At 40.9% G+C, this 20,948-nt stretch overlaps 1 protein-coding gene across 2 annotated transcripts in view; it reads left to right on the top strand.

The window, feature by feature from the left end:
• The window catches only part of EPM2A (EPM2A glucan phosphatase, laforin), a 33,560-nt gene extending 12,880 nt beyond the window's left edge, over positions 1-20,680 (top strand). For both annotated transcript variants that reach the window (XM_081186318.1, XM_081186319.1), the window contains exons 2-4: positions 1,172-1,346; positions 15,626-15,867; positions 18,852-20,680. In XM_081186318.1, coding sequence (XP_081042444.1) covers positions 1,172-1,346; positions 15,626-15,867; positions 18,852-19,126 — 692 coding nt within the window. In that variant the 3' untranslated portion in view covers positions 19,127-20,680. The remainder of the gene's footprint in view (positions 1-1,171; positions 1,347-15,625; positions 15,868-18,851) is intronic.
• Positions 20,681-20,948: the final 268 nt, after the last annotated feature.

Below are 20,948 nucleotides of genomic sequence, written 5' to 3'. Positions count from 1 at the left end.
GTTAGGGGGCGCAAATCCACGGGTTAGGAGGCGCAAATTACTTGCCTTGCCCCGGGTGCTGACAACCCACGCTACGCCACTGACTGATCCCACAATTTTGGGGGGGGGGCATAGAAGAAGAAGAAGAAGAAGAAGAAGAAGAAGAAGAAGAAGAAGAAGAAGAAGAAGAAGTAGTAGTCCCCAGTACTGCTTTACTTTGGGGGCCTGGTGGTGATTCTGTGGAGGAGTCTCTGTTCTCAGGAACAAGTCCATTTGGGCTAATGGAGATTTATGCAGGATTTGATCCATATTTGATATCACTTCCTGTCTCTTTGATCTACCTTTCTGGTAGTTCTATTCTATTTCACCAAAGTACGCCTTACTTTTAAAATAAGAATTAACCAGATGTTTCATAAACAGTCTGCAAAAGCTAGAAAAAACTTTGTTTGGCTTTCCAAATATGGAGTTAGGGTTTACAAATCCAGGCAAGAGATTTCATGGTGGCACATGCCATGTTTTACACAGCAGATGGCACTCTTAATGCCTGAAATAGGGAAGGAATCCACAGATAAACAATGTGTGTTGAAATCTCTGGTGCAGAATTAGCACAAAGTGGTTGCTGGTGTCTAGGTCACTTCATTTAGAAACATAATGTGGCAGTCGTCTGCTCAGGAGTTCTCACTACATCTGCTTCCTTGAGTGATGGATTTATAATAAGAAAGGTGAGAATTTTAGAAAACCTTGTAGATGAAACCGCATTTTGAAGGCATCGCTGAATAGTAACATTTTGCACATGTTGTCATTAGCTTGTGAGAAAAGGAATTCTAGTGACAGTTAATGAAAGGAGTTATTTCCCCCTTTAAATTTAGGTTTTACTTACACGACACCTTGTGTTTCCATTTCCTGAAGGAAAATGACTTTTACTCCAATGGATGGCTGCCTTGCTTTCCCCACAACAGGATACACATAGGGTTGAATCCAGACTTGGTCATGCTTATGGCAGAGCAACTGGAATCAATTGGACTTAAGTTTCAATAGGTCTACTCTAAGCATGATTAAGTCCAGGTCAACCTATAATATGTGTGTTTATAATGTGTACCCTCCCTGCCGACTGAATGAAAATCCCATGAGCTCTTTGTTTTTACATCATTGAGCTATATTGACTGACAAATTGTGTGTGTTCTCATTTCAGGCAACGGGCCCCACCATGATCGATGTAGTGTCTATAACCCAAGCAATTTGGTCGATGGAGTTTACTGCCTCCCAATAGGCCATTGGATTGAGGTTTCTGGCCATACTGATGAGATGAAACATACAACTGACTTCTATTTTAATATTGCTGGACATCAAGCTATTCACTACTCCAGGTAACAAAAAAGAAAAAAGAAAAAGAGAGATTAGGTGTTATGAAAAACAGCATGGGAAGATGATGATTTACTTCTTGATCCTAAGCATGTCTACTCAGAAGCAAGTCATGCTGCGTTCAGTATGATTTATGTCCTAATAAGTATGATTAAGATTGAAGACTTAGCAGGGAAAACAAAATACTTCATATTATTTGCTGGTGGATGATCATATGCAAACATGTGGGTGCTCAGATACCCCAGCCACATTTTCAAAAGTTTTGCTTGCAGTCGTGCTGACTAGAAACTCACATTTACACATTTGTTCCCCTCCCTCAAGGTGAATTTCTAGCTGCCCTGGATGATCAGAAGACTGCTTTTGCATGCTTTTATGGGGCACTTGATAAGTGGTGGTCTCCTTTACTGATACCACTTGGAAGATCAATTATTGGAATCAGCTAATGTGAAAAACTGCCAGTCAACTTAACTTACATAATTTTGGAAACATCTGACATTGTGTCAAATGACAATCTGATTATGACACGGGATGCTTATTTTTAACACCAGCTGCTGTCGTCTTTATTTGAAGTAGCAAAGCATTGTCCTGTCTGCCCTCTAGAACTAAAATAGTTATTGTCCAGTAAACAAGATTCTCAGTAGCATTCTACAACATCTGCAGATAGGTAGCTAAACTCCAATTTCAACATCTTGACTAATAGCGGTAATAACAGATGCCAGGTGTTGAATGGTGAAGAGAATAAACATGGAAAACAAAGAGATGAGATAAGGAATTCACAGTCAAACTGCGATGAGCAGAGCCAGAAGCTGGCAGCTGAGAATGAAGCCAGATGCTGGGTCAGGAAGCTGGGCAGCAGTAGGTGTAAGACTGGTAGACAGGTACAGTGCCAGGAGCCTGACACTTGGAGATAAGCAAGTTTGGTTCTTTTAAACAAAGCCACAGAACTGCCATACTGTAAGTGCAGCTGGCTTCCCTTCTTGTAAGGCTGCGGCTGGCCAACGTGAAGCAAATGGGATAGAGCTATGTGAGAGCACCAGATGCCAAGGTTGGCTCTTTAAGCATGCTTCCCCTATTCTTGAACTCCTTGGACGACAGGTGGGGTACAAATGTAATTATAAATAAGTAATCTTAAAAAGAAACCTCATATGTGAAAGGAAAACCACTGGGTGTATGTGCATTTGAAGATGTGATATATAAGGGGAAAGTGGCCATTTGCCCCAAAGGAACCAGCCTTGGAAAGGCAGAACATTCAAACTGAGATGTATTACAATGTGACTTTTTGAAGTGATCTAGATTTTTCTAAATATGCTCTTTGAAAGTTGGGGTTCATACAGTGGCGGAGCAAGCTGATTGGGCGCCGCGTGTGCCTTGCGCCCAGGGGTGGGGCAACCCACCTGGGGGGCGGGGCGAGCTGGGGCAGGATGCTCCGTGGGGCCTCCAAGGAGTCTGCTTGCCTCCTCCCACTCAGCTGCCCTACAGCTGGGGGAGGGGGGGCGGACCGTTTGGGCCTGTGGGTGCCCAAGCCACCGCGTCACTCGCAGGAGAGATGTGTGAAGCAGGCGCGCTGCAGGTCCCGAGGTGAGTGCCGCCCGGCATTTTGTCACCCTCCAGTGGTAACACCCAGGGCAGCCCACCCCCACCGCACCCCCTTCCTCCGCCCATCTCTTCTTACTCCTTACCCAATCCTACAGCCTTGATCCAGCTCCAGTCATACATTAAAAAAATAAGAGCATTGAAAGTGACCGGCTGAGTATAACCGTGCAGATACACATCCATGCTGGCTATGTGCATGTAACCTTTCTTCAGCACATAGTTTTCCCTTGCTGGATCAAGTGCAGTGTAATTGTAATATTGCTGTAATAACTGAAAATGAACTGGTCAGTATGGTAGTTTATAGTTTGCAACTCAGATTCAAGCTTTGGATAATGTCTGATCTTCCAGATCCCCACCACGCTACAAATGTAGTCAGGTCCCAAGCACCAACATCCCTCTAATGCTTGTTGCCTTGTCAACACATAGACCCACATGCAGGCCTAGCTGTCACCCATTCAGGCGTGAATATGTGCAGTGTGGTGCTGCAGTCCCTCAAATATAACATTTGGGAAAGGATAATGAGCTTAACTCGAAATGCCACCTTGAAGTCAGGTATAAGTACCGTATTTTTTCGCACTATAGGACGCACTTTTTCCTCTCCAAAAATGAAGGGGAAATGTGTGTGCGTCCTATGGGGCGAATGCAGGCTTTCGCTGAAGCCTGGAGAGCGAGAGGGGTTGGTGCGCACAGGAGTTCCCGTCGGGCTCCTAAGGCTTGCGGATAGCAGCCTGCATCTCGAAGCCCGGGGCGCGCTGTGCGCGCCCCGGGCTTCAGTTCCCCGACCTGGTTTGGAGGCTGGCGGCGGGGAGAAGCGAGCTTCTCCCCGCCGCCAGCCCCACAAGCTCGGGGGACAGCGGGGAGGCACAGCGCCACCATCCCGCTGTTCCCCGACCTGGTTTGGGCTTCAGGCAGATACCCGCAAGGCATGGGAGCCCGGCGGGAAGTCATGCCGGTCTCCCAAGGCTTGCGGAAAGCTGCCTGTTCTGGGGGCTGGGGTCAGGGGAAGCTCGGGCTTCCCCCGCCCCAGCCCCGCGCCTGGGGGGGGGAATATTTTTTTCCCCTTTATCCTCCCCCCCCAAAAAACCTAGGTGCATCCTATGGCCCGGTGCGCCCTATGGGGCGAAAAATACGGTAATTTTCAAGATTGCTTTATTACTTACCCTAAATGGAAGAGTATTATACTCAAAATGCATTGGATTTATTTTTTTTATCTTTTCGATAAGTATTTTATAAGAACAATTACAGCAAGTATTGTGGTAGTGGCTATGTTAGCTTTGACTCTTTGCCTTGCTGTAACAAAATTAATTGTTTCATAAAGGCCATTAAAACTTCTAATCATCGTTAATAAAGGTAAAGTCAACAGTGAATTATTAAAATACCTCTGAAAAGAAAAATGCTTTGTCTGGAATATATATATTTATATGTATGTATGTACATGAGAACTAAGTATGAAAGAGAAGCAAGAAATCCATTCAGCTGTTTAAAGAAAAATAACCTGTGTGCTAAGTGTCACCCTGGAGTGATTTTTTATTGCTAAATTATAGCATGAACTATGGTGGAGAAAGTGACGACTTTTAACTGGAATTCAGTGAGCTGTGCCATTTGAGTAGAAAGCTGAAAAGATGCCCTGTGGTTAAATAATTAATTAAGAACAGAGCTATGGCATCTATTGGGATTTCTACCTTTGGAACTAAATTCTGAGGCCCAATTCCCCTTCTCTTTCCCTAGAAGTTCAATAGCAACTGCATCAGTAACAAGGCTAAAAAATAATGAGCTACAGAGCCAAAGTCATTGATTGTATTGTAAGTTTTAAAGAGAGTCTAGATACAGGCTCTCATTTAAAATAGGGAAACAAGACTTGAGTTGCTTTTAATGCATGCTAATGGGTTTAACCTGTCCCTTTTGAAGTCAGTGGGAATTCTGCCATTGATTTCAGACCAAACAGCATTGGAACTCAAATAGCTCAGGAAAGTTAAATATATTTAGTGCATCATTTATCATTTAAATATCCCACGTAAGTAACTGAGCAGCAAAAAAAGGAAAAAAGAGTAAAGCAATGTCAAGTAATGTCACCCTAAGTTTTCTGTTGTTATTACTGTGTAAGCTGTTGTCTTAAAAATACTCCAGTTGGCAGCCTGATCCTATGGAAACTTCCTTAGAAGTCCTACTGAGCTAAGCACTATACTCACAAACAAGTGTATACAGGAGTGCAACATATATAAATATATATATATGTATATGTATATATGCCTATATGCTTCAGGTTACAGACTCCGCTAACCCAGAAATAGTACCTCGGGTTAAGAACTTTGCTTCAGGATGAGAACAGAAATTGTGCTCCGGCAGTGGGAGGCCCCATTAGCTAAAGTGGTGCTTCAGGTTAAGAACAGTTTCAGGTTAAGAACAAACCTCCAGAACGAATTAAGTTCTTAACCCGAGGTACCACTATATATATGTGTGTGTGTATGTGTGTATGTATCTAAAATACTGTATGAAATACAAATTGTCCTCCATCTCTCTGAACCCATCTGCCTTTCATGGTTCCAGGGCTTGAAAGCGTGGCTTGTTATAGTATTTTTGTTTCATCTAGATGTCTCACTATGGGTAACAAATGTTCCCCTTCATCATCCCTATTGCTTCTACTGCACAGGATCTCAGATAAAGTCAGACATGCTTCCCAATCTTCACTGATTCCACTCATTAAATATTGTCTGGGGTTTGTTTAGGGGAAACAGACCTATAACAGTTTATTTCCCCTCACCCATGAATCCAGTCTGCAGACACTTCTCCAAGCCAGGATAGGCAGCCAGTCATGTTTCTCACATTACACTTTCTCTTCCCAACAGTCTTCCAATTACAGTGACTGTTCCTCCAACTTTACTCATTTGTTTCTGCTGATAGCCTCTAGAATAGATAAAGCCTTTTAATCTTGGTTACTTGCTACAAAACTTCATAGGCCAAGCTCATCAGTTACCTATCCACACTTTGGACGTCTTCTGGCACCCCAGCGGAGTGCTTTGCAGCTGAGATTCTAGGTTAGCTGCGTCCCCTAATATACACATTTTTGTATGTTGTTTTCTCAGACATGTGAATTTTAATGCACACTCACCCCAATATATGCATTTTTGTACACATCACTTAGCTGGAGAATTGCGTTGCAAAAGTCATTGAATTTTCGAAGGATGGTTGTGTTTCAGAACATGTGAATTAAGTGGGTTCACCTTTAAGTGCAATCTGAATTTCTTCCCCCTCCCTAGCTGGCTGCAGCTACGTGTGAATCCAGAGGCATATGCCCGTAGTGCCTGTACACCACTTGAGTATTCCTTGAGTGTATTTATTCTGAAATAAGTAAATAAATGTACTTTCTCCTTCCTCTCTGCTCTGGACAATACTTTAGCACCCCACAGGCCCAGTCAGAGCACAGGGACTCTTTCCCCCCACCTCCTCATATATCATAAGAGAACATAATTTCAAATCCTCATGGATTTCAGAATCCTACCGATGCAACCTTATTGTGTCTTTGGACTGTATATTGTTTCAGGCTTATCTACAACTTTCATATTTTAGCTCAGAAGCCTATATATGGTTTATCAGAAGAAAACTTGCATATTCCTTGCCTATAGCTTAGTTTTTATAATATTTCTTATTTTTAAAAGTAAACAAACATTACTGAATCATTGCAGTTTTTTCCCCAAGAGACCTTTTGTTTCTGCAGAAAACAAAATTCCAAACAGTTGAATTGTGGCTGTGCTTGTAGAGAGAGTACTTAAGAGGCTCATTTGAAAAATCTCCCATTTCCCCGCTTTAATGCTATGCAGCGGGAGATTTTATTGTGATACTCAGGGGGCTTGATGTACAGCTCCTATAACAGTTAAAAATGTTGTTCAAATCTCTGTGAACCACGATAAAAAAAATTGAGCTCTGTCAGTTTGCCAACCTGTTTGAAATATGGATTTCATTTCCTCTTTACTGGCTAAGCAACATTGAAGACTTGAAAATCAGAACGATGTGTCTCATTCCATATTCTCCCTCCCGCTCCCCACAACTTTTTACCAAAAATTATAAATACCTGATAGATACAAAAGACTAAATGAATCGGACAGAACATGCATTTTTCCCCCATTAAAATTAAATCCAAGGGAAGAGGTCATGTTGATAAAATGGGTTTCATCATTTTGAGAGTGAAATTAACCCCTTCCTATAAAAAGAGAAATCAATTACACTTTGTTCAGACAACTGAGGTGGAAAGATAGGAATAAAGGTATTGTGGGGGAGACTATTAGCACTCCAAGTTTTCAAGATGCTAGGAAAATATTGCTTATTTTTACTGGTAACTTGTTATGTAATGTATAAAAAGGTAAAGGTAAAGGACCCCTGACAGTTATGTCCAGTTGCAGACGACTCTGGGGTTGCGGCGCTCATCTCGCTTTACAGGCCAAGGGAGCTGGCGTTTGTCTGCAGACAGTTTTTCCAGGTCATCTGTCCAGCAAGACTAAGCTGCTTCTGGTGCAACGGAACACCAAAACCAGGGCAGCGCACGGAAACACCATTTACCTTCCCGGCAGAGTGATACCTATTTATCTACTTGCACTTGGGGGGGGTGTGTGCTTTCGAACTGCTAGGTTGGCAGGAGCTGGGAACGAGCAACAGGAGCTCACCCCGTCACAGGGATTCAAACCGCTGACCTTCCAATCAGCAAACCCAAGAGGCTCAGTGGTTTAAACTACTCTGCAAATCAGTTCTTGATGTTGGGGATTCCCCCCCCCTTCCTGTAACTGAAGCAAGCTGACTTATGCAGCACAATCTTCTACATATCAGAAGTAAGTCTCATTGAGCTCAGCGAGCCTTACTTCTAGGTAAGTGGGTATAGGATTGTACTTTAGTGTATATAAGGAATAAGGAACCTGTGGCCCTCCAGGTGTTTTTAGACCACATCTCCCATCATTCCTGACCATTTGCCATGCTGGCTGTGGCTAATGAAATTGGAGTCCAACAACAACTGGAGGACCACAAGTTCCCCATCCCTGAATGAACAATGACAGGATTCAATCAGTGAATTGTCCTTTTATTATAATGAATGGACCAATTAATTAACTACCCATTATCACTCATGCTGCTCCTTCTGGGATTTTCTAAACTCCCTTCCACGGGCTACCTGGCAATTGCTAAGAGTCTTGGCGGACAGCTTAATCATTTTTCTGCCTGTTGTAGTAAATATAATGCACTATTCACCTTGTAGGTCAGAAAACCAGACTCTTAAATTCAGCATGAATAGTTTCATAAGCAGGTGGCATAACACTTATTATTCCATGGTTTCAAACTTGTTGTATATCACTATATAATGTGGTGTTAAACAGTGATAAAAAGGTGCCTGCCTCCTTTTAGTTGCCAAGTCTGTTCCCTTGTGAGGATCTCAAATAAGTAGACTAAATAACATCTAAGAAGAAAATTTACCAGTGCTTAATTACTTTTCACCAGTGTGCCACAAGTAATGAAAAAAGAGGGAAATGAGCATAGAAAATGTATTGTAGTCTATTTCATTTCTGCCATATAAAAGCCCTGGAGTAGAATTGTCTTAAAATGTACAGCTTCGGTAGCAAATAAGAAAGAAATTATAAATACAAAATTCTGCTCCTCCTAATTATACAATTTAGATGAAAAATGAGCTTCCCAAGTTGTTTCACCAAAGTGAGCTCTCTAGGGCGCAAGCCTGGGGGTTTGTATGGCTGTCCTGGGCTGCCCAGATGACAGCACTCTCCCCTCAGCCCTGCTGGTGTAGTCCAAAGGAAAGCAGAGCAATACAATTGGCATCAGCTTGGCTGTAGGAGTTGCCAGAAGAAGGCATGCAAGGCATCATCCAACTGTCTTAGGGACTCCATTCTGGATTTATATAGGATTTACTCCTTAGCATTTTCTTCTCCCGAAGATATCCCGCAAGGCAGTGGGTAATTCCAAAGAGTAACAGAAAAAACAAAATAGGTATCTTAGTCTTAGCTGTCTTTATAGCTAATGAGCTACTATAATTGTGTACAAAACGCTTGTGATGTAGTGGCACAGAAGCATGAAGCTAAATGTCACCATACACAAAGGTAAAAGCTAGATTTTCTTTTCAACAAAAAGCTTGTATACAAATAAATTAAGAACAGGTGATAAGCAAATGGAGACTTTCCATTTTGAATAACATGCTGATTAGTGTATAGTGAATCATGTGCCTTCCAGCCACCAGAATGGTTGCTTCTCTTGTTGAAATCCATAAGTTTGCTGGGATCCAAGGCCTGGCCTTACCATTTCTTTATCTTGGTTTACTCCTCTTCTCTATGAGTAGTCGCTATCTTTTCCTATCCCATACCATATAAAATGAAGTATGCTTTTATCAAATGTAGACTTGATCACTTTGACCTTGCCCTTTCCTGCTTGCTCCCAAATCCTGCAAGTTTCTCTTTGCTCCTTGCCCCACTACTGCCTACTTCTCCCTCTGACCTGCCTGGACTGCCCTTTGGAATTTGGACCTGATTTTATCTCACCTCTTTCAATTCCGCCTTTGAACAAATGTGCCAGACCACTCTTCTTTCCCTTCAGAGAGCTCAACACTGCAAGGGGCAGAGCACTATGTACCATTGAGCAGCAGAAGCTCGGAAAGGAAAATGAGAATCTAAAAAAGAGTGCATGGATCAGGAATCCAAAATTAGTCATTGCTCCCTGATGCGTCCATTGTGCATTAATAAGCTATGTTCCAATGTAACATAGCCAAATCCTAGGCAGTGTTAGTGTGCCCATTCAAATCAATGGATTCAGCCATACCTGATGCTGCATATGATCAGACTGGTAAAGTTCACCCTTTGGACATGTGCCAAACCCTCTGGAAGAACATCTGCCATGTAGAGTGTGAAGCGGCTTTCAAAGAGATTGAGTCAGCACATGACTGGTCAAGTAGAGTGAACTGTTTCTCTTGACAACTTAGCAGAGTTTAAGTAGGACTTCATTGCTGTGCTTTTGAAAAGAATACATTGGCTTTCATCTAATCAAAATCAGCAGTATAAACAACTTTAATGGCTGGTGAGTGACTTTATTACCAATTTCTTCTGCAAAGTAGCTTAATTCTGGCAGGCATTTAGCTTTTAACCATAGGTGATGGCCACATAGTGCCTCATTATAGATGCAAGCAAGTTAAATGCATCACTTAAAGGCTGCTTACATGGGGCTGCTTTTTACAAGGCTTCTGGACAGGGATGGGTTGCTCATGAGACTAGAAGCAAGTTTTATGAGGCTGCTGATTTTTTAGTGCTTCAGAGTGGCTGTGTGCAGTGCAGAATAGTGTCAAAACAGCAAAGATCTTTTACAGCTCTAGGCTCACAACATCTCTGTGGGTGAGAAGATGATTCACGTGTGTATTGATTAAATGAAAAGAATGTGTGGCTTCAGCTATATCTAGAGTGAATTGTCAAATTTAATTAAGAATCTACAAAGGTGGGAAGGGAGTCATCCAAGCATTTGGTGCTTTGGCATTTTTAAACTAATTAAAATCTTCTGACAGAAGAAACACTCTGTAAAAGTGACTTCCCAGGATCCCATGTTTCCTCTGCTCTTTTTGGCTCAATTTTCAAATTGCCACAGACTTCCAGAACCTGGCCTACTCCTTAGTCTTGAGGGGAAGAGATATCCTCCTCCATACTGGTTTTTTATCAACCTCCCCACACAACATACATAAAAACCCAAGATTAGAGAAAAATCTAGAAAAAATGAGTCTAGATTCATGCTGAATAATTTGCTGTCAAGTCCTTACATGAGAATGCCAGGTCAGTGGAAATCCTTGTAAGATAGTGTGTGTTTTTTTGTATATAATTTTATTAAGTTTTCTGTTTTACAATTTAAAATACTCATGTTACATTCTTAAGATATCAATGACTTCCCTTCTCTTTCCATGGTTCATTTTACATATCATAAATCCCTGCATATTTTACAAAAACTATACCATTCCGTTGTTGCATCCATCAAAATTCGTTTACACTGTTGAATTTATCAATGCTGCTAGAGTTTTCAGCTGTACACAATTATTTCCCATGTATTCAGTAAACATTTTCCAATCTTCTTTAAACGTATGCTCTTCTTGTTCTCTTATTCTATATGTTAAGTCTGCGAGTTGTGCATATAGTGGTACCTCGGGTTACAGACGTTTCAGATTACAGACACTTCAGGTTACAGACTCGGCTAACCCGGAAGTAGTACCTTGGGTTAAGAACTTTGCTTCAGGATGAGAACAGAAAACGCACAGTGGCAGCAGGAGGCCCCATTAGCTAAAGTGGTACCTCAGGTTAAGAACGGACCTCCAGAACAAATTAAATTCTTAACCCGAGGTACCACTGTATTCTGTCAACTTAAGTTGCCATTCTTCTTTTGTTGGGACCTCACTTGTTTTCACTTTTTGGGCTAACAAAACACGGGCCGCAGTAGTAGCATACATAAATAACCTATTTTTGACACCTGGGAATTTCAGTCTGAATTATCCCCAACAGAAAGGATTCTGGTTTTGTAGGGGAAGTACTTTCAAGTACTTTTTTTCAATTCATTATGGATCATTTCCCAATACTCTTTTACCCTTTTACAAGTCCACCACATATGAAAGAACGTTCCCTCCACCTCTTTGTGTCACCTTGTAAAATAGTCTTCATGGGTACTCAGGATCAAATGGCTACTTACCCTTCTATCTCCTAGGGGTATCACTGGCTTTGGGGCAGGCTTCTTTGACCATTTCCAATCAATATAAGAGGAGGCATGAGTCACAGTGGGTAGATCATATTCTCAGCTGCACTTCAGGTCCAGACAGTTTTACCATCCTTTACCCTCTGTTGGCCTGACTCGCTCTGATATGCATGACTCGTTTTTGTAGGCCTCTTGTCCTGCCCACATTTGACAGAACTGACTTCTGTATTATACAGAGGTGGAAAAGAACACCAACTATTTGTGCTTCTTTGCCCCACACACTTCCTCACGTCCCCTATTATATGGAAAGTGGGACTTGAAGATCTCATTCACTGTGAGAGCTCTAAGCTCCAGTAGTTATTTGGGGCTTGTGAATCTTATCAGAGGATAAATCCCTAAGTCCCACTGCTCATGTTATACTGCAAGGAGGGAAATTAGAAGTGTGAGTCATTCACAGTTTGTTTTTCTTTTCCTCGTCTCTATAATGGATATACTGCTCCTTAGTGTTCTGATTCTAACTCAAGGATAAGCCTAGCATTGCCCTGTTACTTTGTCAAGTATAGAAAACGATAGTTGCTACTCAAACAGCTTCTCAAGAACTCATAAGAGAAAGACAAGTTGTCGGGAGCCATTGTGACACTGTAGACTTGAGATGACCAAATGGACTATAGATAGGATCTGAACTTAATTTTAAATGTCTGGTGCATGAAGCTTGTTCCCACATCAGTTTTTGGATTTCACATGAGGCTCAGGGAACAGGAACAGATGCCACAAGGGTGAAAATGCCTTTATTTCTTCTGCTTGATTTGGCATCTACACTTCTAAAAACAAGAAAATAATGAACAAGGATTATACATCATATGAATGTTGGTTTTCCATGGCCCTCTGGTTAAAATATACAATTTCATCCTCCATCAACAAGTGTGGTCAAATACACCCCAACAGCACTGAAAAAAATAAACCTTTGTGTCACTCTTTCACAACTCCATGTTCTGGGTAGGTCTCTGCCGTGCTGAGGTGAAAATTGCCACGAGGCACACATACACCAATGTTTTTACTATCATGGCATTTGAGGTCAACTCTACCGCATTCCTCAACAGTACTGAGGGAAAAAATGAACATATGGTACCCCACAGGTTTATAAAATGCCTTTACAAATCTGAATTGTTGAAACATTTTTTCCCCAAAAATTAGAATGTTCCTTGTGAACCTCCCCACCCATTAATTTGCACAAAACCTACTAATTCAGCTTTTGGTGGGTGAGATCACTGAGACCCCAGTCAAATCTACAAATGTTTGTAAGTAGCCTGCACCCTCACTTCACCAGGTTGCCAGACTTAATGCCAACTTTCAATCAAAGAAGTTTTGAAAACACTTTTTGTGATTAAAAACTCTGAGGTCAGTTAGAACCCCCCCCCATACCATTTGTGTAGCGTTTTGTACATTATAGAGATCATACTGTAGTGGTTAAAGTGTTGGACTAGGATCTGGGAAACCAGGGATCAAATCCCCACTCAGCCATGAAGCTCTCTAGATGACCATGGGACAGTCATTGTCTCTCAGCCTAACCTACTTCACAGGGTTGCTGTGACAGTAAGAAGAAGAGGAGGAGGAGGAAGAGGAGTTTGGATTTGATATCCTGCCTTATCACTACCCGAAGGAGTCTCAAAGCAGCTAACAATCTCCTTTCCCTTCCTCCCCCACAACAAACACTCTGTGAGGTGAGTGAGGCTGAGAGACTTCAGAGAAGTGTGACTAGCCCAAGGTCACCCAGCAGCTGCATGTGGAGGAGCGGACACGCGAACCTGGTTCACCAGATTACGAGTCTATCGCTCGAACAGATATTTCTTCTTGGTACACAAATGTAGGGAATCAGCCCTTTAAAAATGATCATATAAACTAAGAACCATGAGACAAACAGGTAAGGTCAAATTTCTTTCTATTTGATAAGATTTTATTGTTTACGTTAATAATGCAGAACATAACCAATTTCACCCTACCCCGTCTATAAATGGCTGTGGATAATATAGTAAAACAGGAAGATGTGCAGAGCTTTACAAACTAACGTTAACTGAAAATGAAGCTCATCTCCTTGGAATATAAGGGTTAACCATATCAATGGTGTTTATATATATATATATTTGTTATAATTTCTATTGTATCAAAAGTCTGGAATGTATTACTGAAAGCTATGGTCCCTCTTTGTCTCTGCTTCAATATTTTCCATCTGTTTTATGTGATGGTTTTCTTCTATGCTTGATTTTACATTTCAATATAAAATAAACAAACAAATAGGAGGAGAATTGTTTATGCCACTTTGAGCTCTTTCAGAGGAAAAGTGTGAGGCAATGTAAAAATAAGTAAATAATGTAGTGAGGTATTGTTGACCCCAATGATTTATATGTAAAAGGAAGGTCTTACTGAAGGCTTAAAACAACAACAACAAACATCGCAAACAATAGCATGTTTCATAACTTCCACCAGTTATTTGATTGATTTATTACTTGAGCTACAGTTGTCCTGATACTGGGTTGGTACAATCAGTATTTCAACTGAGCACAGTCTGTTTTGCTATTAATAGAGGCTTTACCTTATAGAGGGAGAATATTCAGTATTTAATACGTTTGTTACTACTATGTGGAAGCAGAGCCCACACATTCTAGAGAGATAAATTTAATGGAGGAATTAAACTTCTCTCATTAAAGCACAGTCAAATGAACCAACTCTTTAAGGCAGATTTTGTAAAAACAGAATGGTAAAAATTGCTATTATAACTTATGCTGGCAGTCCTCATGACAGAGTGCTTGTTTAACAAGTATGTCATATTGTAGTGCTCACATCAATTATCCATATAAAAGGCTTTTCTGCTGCAAATGTAGAAAGACTTTCTTTGAGAGTTTCTAAAGCTGTTAGCTCTTGATGTCAAGAACACTGTTTTCCTTCTGAATGAATGGCTGCTAGAATACTGTTAGTGTTAATGGAGCACAAATGATAATCAATGGGACACTGTATCCTGCTTTATAATATCCAAACTAATCCTATTGCAGACTCACACAGCAATCCTAACTGTAAAAAGCTGGGGTCAATTCCACTGTCATAAGGCATGCTGGTGTAAGTTACCCCATTCCAAACTCTGTTCAGGCAGAATTTGACATACCACACCGGTGAGATGTCTGTGGAGAGCAACGGCCTCCGTTTCCCCACCAGCACTGTCTCAATGTGTGTGTCGACCTGCCTGAATGTGTGTACGAGTCTGCCAGCCTGAGTGAGCATGTAATGAGCATGTGTGCAAGTGTCAGGGGGCAGAGGAAACAACTCCTACGGCAGGTTGCCGGGAACGGATAAGACAAGGAAAAGTTCTTACCACCTGCTTTTTTATTCAATATTGACAGAGAAAGGCTTGGGATGCAGCCTCTTAGAATAATGGTGTTGTCTCGAGTGACTCTCCGCCCCCTTTTTCTCCCACTTCCTCATTCGTCATCATCTCCCCTATGGGTGGCACTGAGGGCCCTTTGCTTCTGAGCCCTTTGCTCTCCTACTTTCAAGGCTCTCCAGGTTCGGGGGGGGGCTGGAATACTTTCTAAAGACACTGTGTCTGTCAACTGTTGCCCTCCTGGTGCTTCCTCTTCCTCCTCCTCTCCCATTATTTCCCAGCTTTCCCACTCATCTGCTTCTGAGCTGTGGCCTCCCTCAAACCCCTGTTGTAATTCTGAACTGGGAGGGTCAGGTTGGGGAGGCAGTCTCTGCCATTCCTTCTCTGCCCAGCAAGTGACTGTGTGGGCCATGCACACTTCAGCCATTCATACTTTGGCTGGCTGTCAGTGCAGATCTTGAGCCAAAAGTGGTTAGCCACCCCAGCTGTACAGCAATATAAATACATAGGACAGGCGGCATAGGTGTCCTGCTATTGCAGCTATAAACCCATCATGTCCTTCCTATGTATTTATATCATGTTACTGGTTTATAGAAAGTTTTTTTTTTTTTTTTACAGAATTTTGCCAAATATATGGTTAGGAAGTTGCCCTCGTCAAGTGGAGCATGTGACCGTAAAGCTAAAACGAGAGTTGGGCATTACAGCTGTAATGAACTTCCAGACTGAATGGGACGTTGTTCAGAATTCCTGGGGATGTAATCGCTATCCTGAACCTATGAGTCCAGAAGTTCTCATGAAGCTGTATAAAGAAGAAGGCCTTGCTTATGTCTGGATGCCAACACCAGACATGAGTACTGAAGGTAATATTCACATTCTGCCATGAGTTAGAATAACTTGAAGAAGAAGAAAAACATTCAGGAAAAGATATGCATTGTGTGAAAGGTTAGCATCAGCTTTCACACGGCTTCACAAATTACTTGCTGTTATCTTCCAGGCAATTTGCTGCCATGGCACACCATATGCCCAGAGATAGAGATCAGAGTGTTCTATGGATTTAGCAAGCAGCTCTCATATATAAAAACTTGTTTAAATTGTGCTTGTTCTTAACTGCATTGAGCAATCTCAAAATACGCTGAATACACTTGATGTTCAACAGTACCTGAAAGAAAGCTCTATCCTTATTACTGAGATTAATAATAAGATGATGATGATAATGAAGATAAGCAATCATATATACCCAATAAATTAAAAGTTGCTTTTATCAGTAGTATTCAAAATATACAGGGATTTATTTCATAATCTGAAGTTTCCCCACATATATAAACAAGTACACCATCACAATTGATCTCAAAGGTAGCACACACTTTCTCCCATCTAGGGATGTGGAAGGGGAAAGTATTCATTTCACATTTAATGCAAATCTATCTAATATGAAGCAAAACAGAGCCACCCTTCAAAATTTATACTTCTCTAAATTTTGCAGTAAAGTTTTCCAGCCAAGTAATGTGTACAAGAATGTATATATTAGAGTAATATATCAGTGGAAAATAATATTCCAAAATGCATTATGTTAGGGGAAATTGCTTTGCAAAAATGCATGCAAAAATGTGTATATTAGGAGAAAGTCACACTACAATGCTGGTGAGTTTTCAGGATGATTTCTTTTTTTAAAAAAGGTTTGCAAGTTGATGCGGGAATGTGGAAACCTGAACTTAAAATTGGAAAATTAGTACCAGAGAAACTGAAACGGAAATATTCACCCATCCCTACTCACATCAAATATTACCCTTTGCCTCAGGAACTAGATGTGCCCAAAAAGTCAAAGAATCACATTTGATGCTGGTGACTTTAATGCATCGGAAGTATGCTGCTCCCCACAAAAGTTCATGTCACAAAAATCTGAGGCTTCTGATGCAACACACTAGATCGCTACCCCTCATGAATTTCAAATTACTTTGTGATGAAGACAATTACACTTTTGTTTTTAATGTTCCAGGAATAGCTTCTAGGCAAAATCAATATACTTCCATAATGGTCTTCATGTTTGTGTTGTTCCAAGTCACAGTGCTTGAACATTTTTAAAATTTATTTACTACCTATTACAATATTTGTGCCCTGCCTTTTTGAACCAAAAGGACTTGTGAAGTGCCTAGCGATGAAAGATGAAAAAATACACAATGAAAACATTAACTACAACTACAACTTAATAGCAATTAATAAAATTAAATTAGCCAGCAGTAAGCAAAAGAACAAGAGCCAACAAAAGAAAGAAACCTAGCAGGAGGATCACTTCAAATTCAAAGTGCCCCAGACGCCCTGAAAAAGGCCAGTTCTTACCTGGAGATTAAAACTGCATGAAAACCATCTAAAGCCAATTTAAAGCACCCCCCCAAAAAAAGAATCATGGGAACTGTAGAGTACCTCTCAGATCTACAATTTCCATCACCCTTAACAAAATGTCATGTTGGAGATCATAGTTGGGATGTAAGGCAATTTTTAATATTTATTGTTAATCTGAGTGCTTGGGATAGTTGAAGTGCACAGGGTAGTAGTCACTCTTGTAAGAGAAGCAAGAAGGCAAAAGGGAATGAAGAGTCATCAACCCTAATCCCACCCACACACCCTCATCCCTCCACTTCAGGTAAAAGCCACCTAGAGTGGGTGGTGGCCTTTATGAAATGACTTCAATGTATAAAGTCTGGCTATTGCCATATTATTATTTTTTAGTATGTGCAGTTTTCATATGTTCTTGAGTTACAGTCACAACAAAAAGTAGTTCATTATTACCTCTTGTGAACACATTATTTTCCCAATTCAAAAGGAACAGTTTGGTCTTCTCCACATCATTAGAACCAACCTCCAGGCAGTTGCCAAAGGGCAGTGTCAAGTTACACTGGCCATTTCAAGGAGTGGGTGCTATAAAGGTTTTTTGCCCTCTTCCTTAGCTTACATTTTTCTTCCAATTTTCTCGTTGGCAGAGGGAATTAGATTTCTCCATCCTTATTAGTTGGGCTGAATCTTTTATTAAAGGATCACCCTGGAAAACAGGACAAAGGGAATGAGAAAATCTCTCTACTTACAGCCTTCTTAGAAGACTGTTGCATTATATGTTAAGTGGAAGTATGGAAAACAAGGAAGTATTTGATTATGGAGCAGCATTGGCAAAATATGGGGGCAAAATACAGATGGGCAGTTGCTGGATGCTTGTTCCTGCACACAGTGACCTATCATATCCCACAGCAGTACAGCTGCATACCAAAACCTGTTTGTGTAGGCAAAACACTGCCTCTGCATTGGGGTGAACACATTCATTATATATAATCAGTTTTTGAGGTCTCTGTTTCTCTTTCTTTACCTGTGTCTTTTGTCCAACTTAGACTTTACTTTTAGCCCTTCATGCCCTGTGTTTTCTTATACATAGAATTGTAATCAGGAAGGCTATACTGTACATCAAAATAAGGTTGGCTACAACTCATGGTTAGAAAAGAGAAAGCTTACCCACAAACTCAGGTTCAGACGACACACTCAACTATACCTTTAAGGATCACGAGTGTCAGTAGCATTAAGCAACTTATGTGAACTGTAGTCAGAGTCCTAGATAGGTATTAGACTGAGGACACACAAGCTGAAGAACTCCTGATCAATTGCTGTTTCTGCTAGTCTCTGACCTGTCACTGTAAAGCAGTTATTTAATTACAGTTCACAAAGGTAAAAGAGCAATCATGTTTCACCAGTGAAAATCCTCACAAGCTAAATATGACACAACACAAACCACTACCAGTGTTTCTAACTTGTGAGTGTGAGGTTGTCATGCATTTGACAGTTGTCCTGTTTCTAATTCTAGGTAGAGTCCAAATGTTGCCTCAGGCTGTCTGTCTCCTCCACGGGCTACTGGAGAACGGGCACAATGTCTACGTTCATTGCAATGCAGGCGTTGGCAGGTCCACAGCTGCAGTCTGCGGCTGGTTAAAATATGTGCTAGGGTGGAACTTGAGGAAAGTGCAGTATTTTGTGGCCTCCAGGAGAGCAGCTGTCTACATCGATGAAGAAGCTCTGGTGCGTGCTGAGGAGGATTTCTTTCAGAAATTTGGACCTCTTCGCTCCTCATGCAAGCCTTAGCAAGAAAAAGAGGACATCGCTAGAAGTGCTGCCAAACCCAAGCATTTGAGGAATTGTGAAACTGGCTCCAAAAACAGGATCACTGCCTGAGGAAACGGTGGGATGATGGTGATAACGGTGAAGAAGTCTTCTGAGTCTTATCTTTCATATGTTGCTTTTTCTTTCTCTCTGGAACAATTAAGCAAAATGGCTTCGATTCAGCCGAATGTGTGTGCAGCAGTCAGGGCTATGATTGTGCAGCTTTGTTGGAAAAGGTGTAATCACATTGATTAGCTGCTTGGCACATTGATTAGCTGTTTGGGGAGGGGAAGCCGCTGGAATTAAATCCATCTTTCCTCCTTTCCTTCACAACACCACTGTAGATTTTGTAACAGGACTCCACATACACAGCCCAGGCAGCTGGACCAAGAGAGGAGCTGCAAGTTTAGAACTTGATTGTGCATTTAGTTCCATCATCCAGATAAAGATAAGCATGTATGTCCCCTAGCTGCATCAGGGCAAAATTCCTCTAAACTTCCTAGCCAATTGGATACCCATACATAAGCTTCTTATACAATATCAGGCATGGGTGAATGATGCAAAGAGTTAAAAGAGAAAGACTTGGGACAGAAAGAAGTCAGAATGGATCGGAACACAAGCTGTTACAAACTAAAAAATCATTTCCCCCACACCTGGGCAGTTTGGATTATTTGGTCATATCAAAGGGAGCCTTTAGCACAGTCTTTAGCAAATAGAAGTTGTAGTGAAATAAAATTTTAAAGAAAAATAAAAAGGGGGGGGGGTATTACTCCTGTCTGCATTGGCATATTTGTTTCTAATGTATCGGCAAACCTTTATCTTATGATGTGTATAATGTTTTTAGATTTTAACTGATTTTTAACAGCAATATATTTATATGATCTGAAGAAAAACCAGAGGATAGAGAAGCCAGGAATATTGTTGGATATGATTTCTTAAGGTCCTCAGGAATGTCTCCATTATATCTTTATTTGATCATTTGCTTTTATGTTTGGATCATTATCTTGTATTTTTGTGTATTAAGCATGTATAATGTGGTTTATCAACAATTAAGTAAAAAGTAAAATAAAAAATAAATAAACTTTTAAAGCTTAAGTTCTAATCCACTTAGTATAGTTCAAATCCTGCATATGTAGGATCCCACCCCTCACACTCACTATTCACTTATAGGGCTAGTCTGCATGGCAAAACAGTTTTCTGATGATGACATTTGCTGGATTGGAACAACAGTGGTTACGGCTCTTCGTGTGTGAGGTCAGTAGTGGGTGTGGAAAGCTTAATCAGAGAAAGGAAAGGGATGAGATTGAAAGAAAGAAAAATACAAGGAAATTATAGGGAAAGACAGAAAAGTAAAAGAGAAAAGAAAATGGATCACTGCAGGCTCCTAAAATTGACAGTTGCATCTGTCAGTATTGAGCCACACTTACACCTCCACCAAAAGCCATATAAAATGATATGTGGCACAGTGGCAAGCTTATCTATAGCATCCTACTTTGCTTTTGTTTGTTTCTAAACATATCTTCCAGTGCACCCTATGCATCCAATAAAAATGTAAGTTATGTAACTTTTGCATATTTATTTTTGTTTTACGACAGCTTGGGAAAGCTAACACCTAATTCTCTTGACTCAAGTTCCATCTGAATCTAATGCCACCATTGTTTTCACTAGGAGTTGGTGAATTTCCTATGTTCCATTGTGAAATTATTTTATGGCATGACTCTCCCCTGTGTTTTGTTCTGCCATTCCGTTCTTCTGCATTTCCATCTAGATTTTCTGTCTTTCACTTCAAAAACTGGTTTGTTGC

Source organism: Podarcis bocagei, assembly GCF_964188305.1.
Source record: "Podarcis bocagei genome assembly, chromosome: 3".
Classification (NCBI taxonomy): domain Eukaryota; kingdom Metazoa; phylum Chordata; class Lepidosauria; order Squamata; family Lacertidae; genus Podarcis; species Podarcis bocagei.
This window is presented reverse-complemented; position numbering and strand designations above follow the sequence as displayed.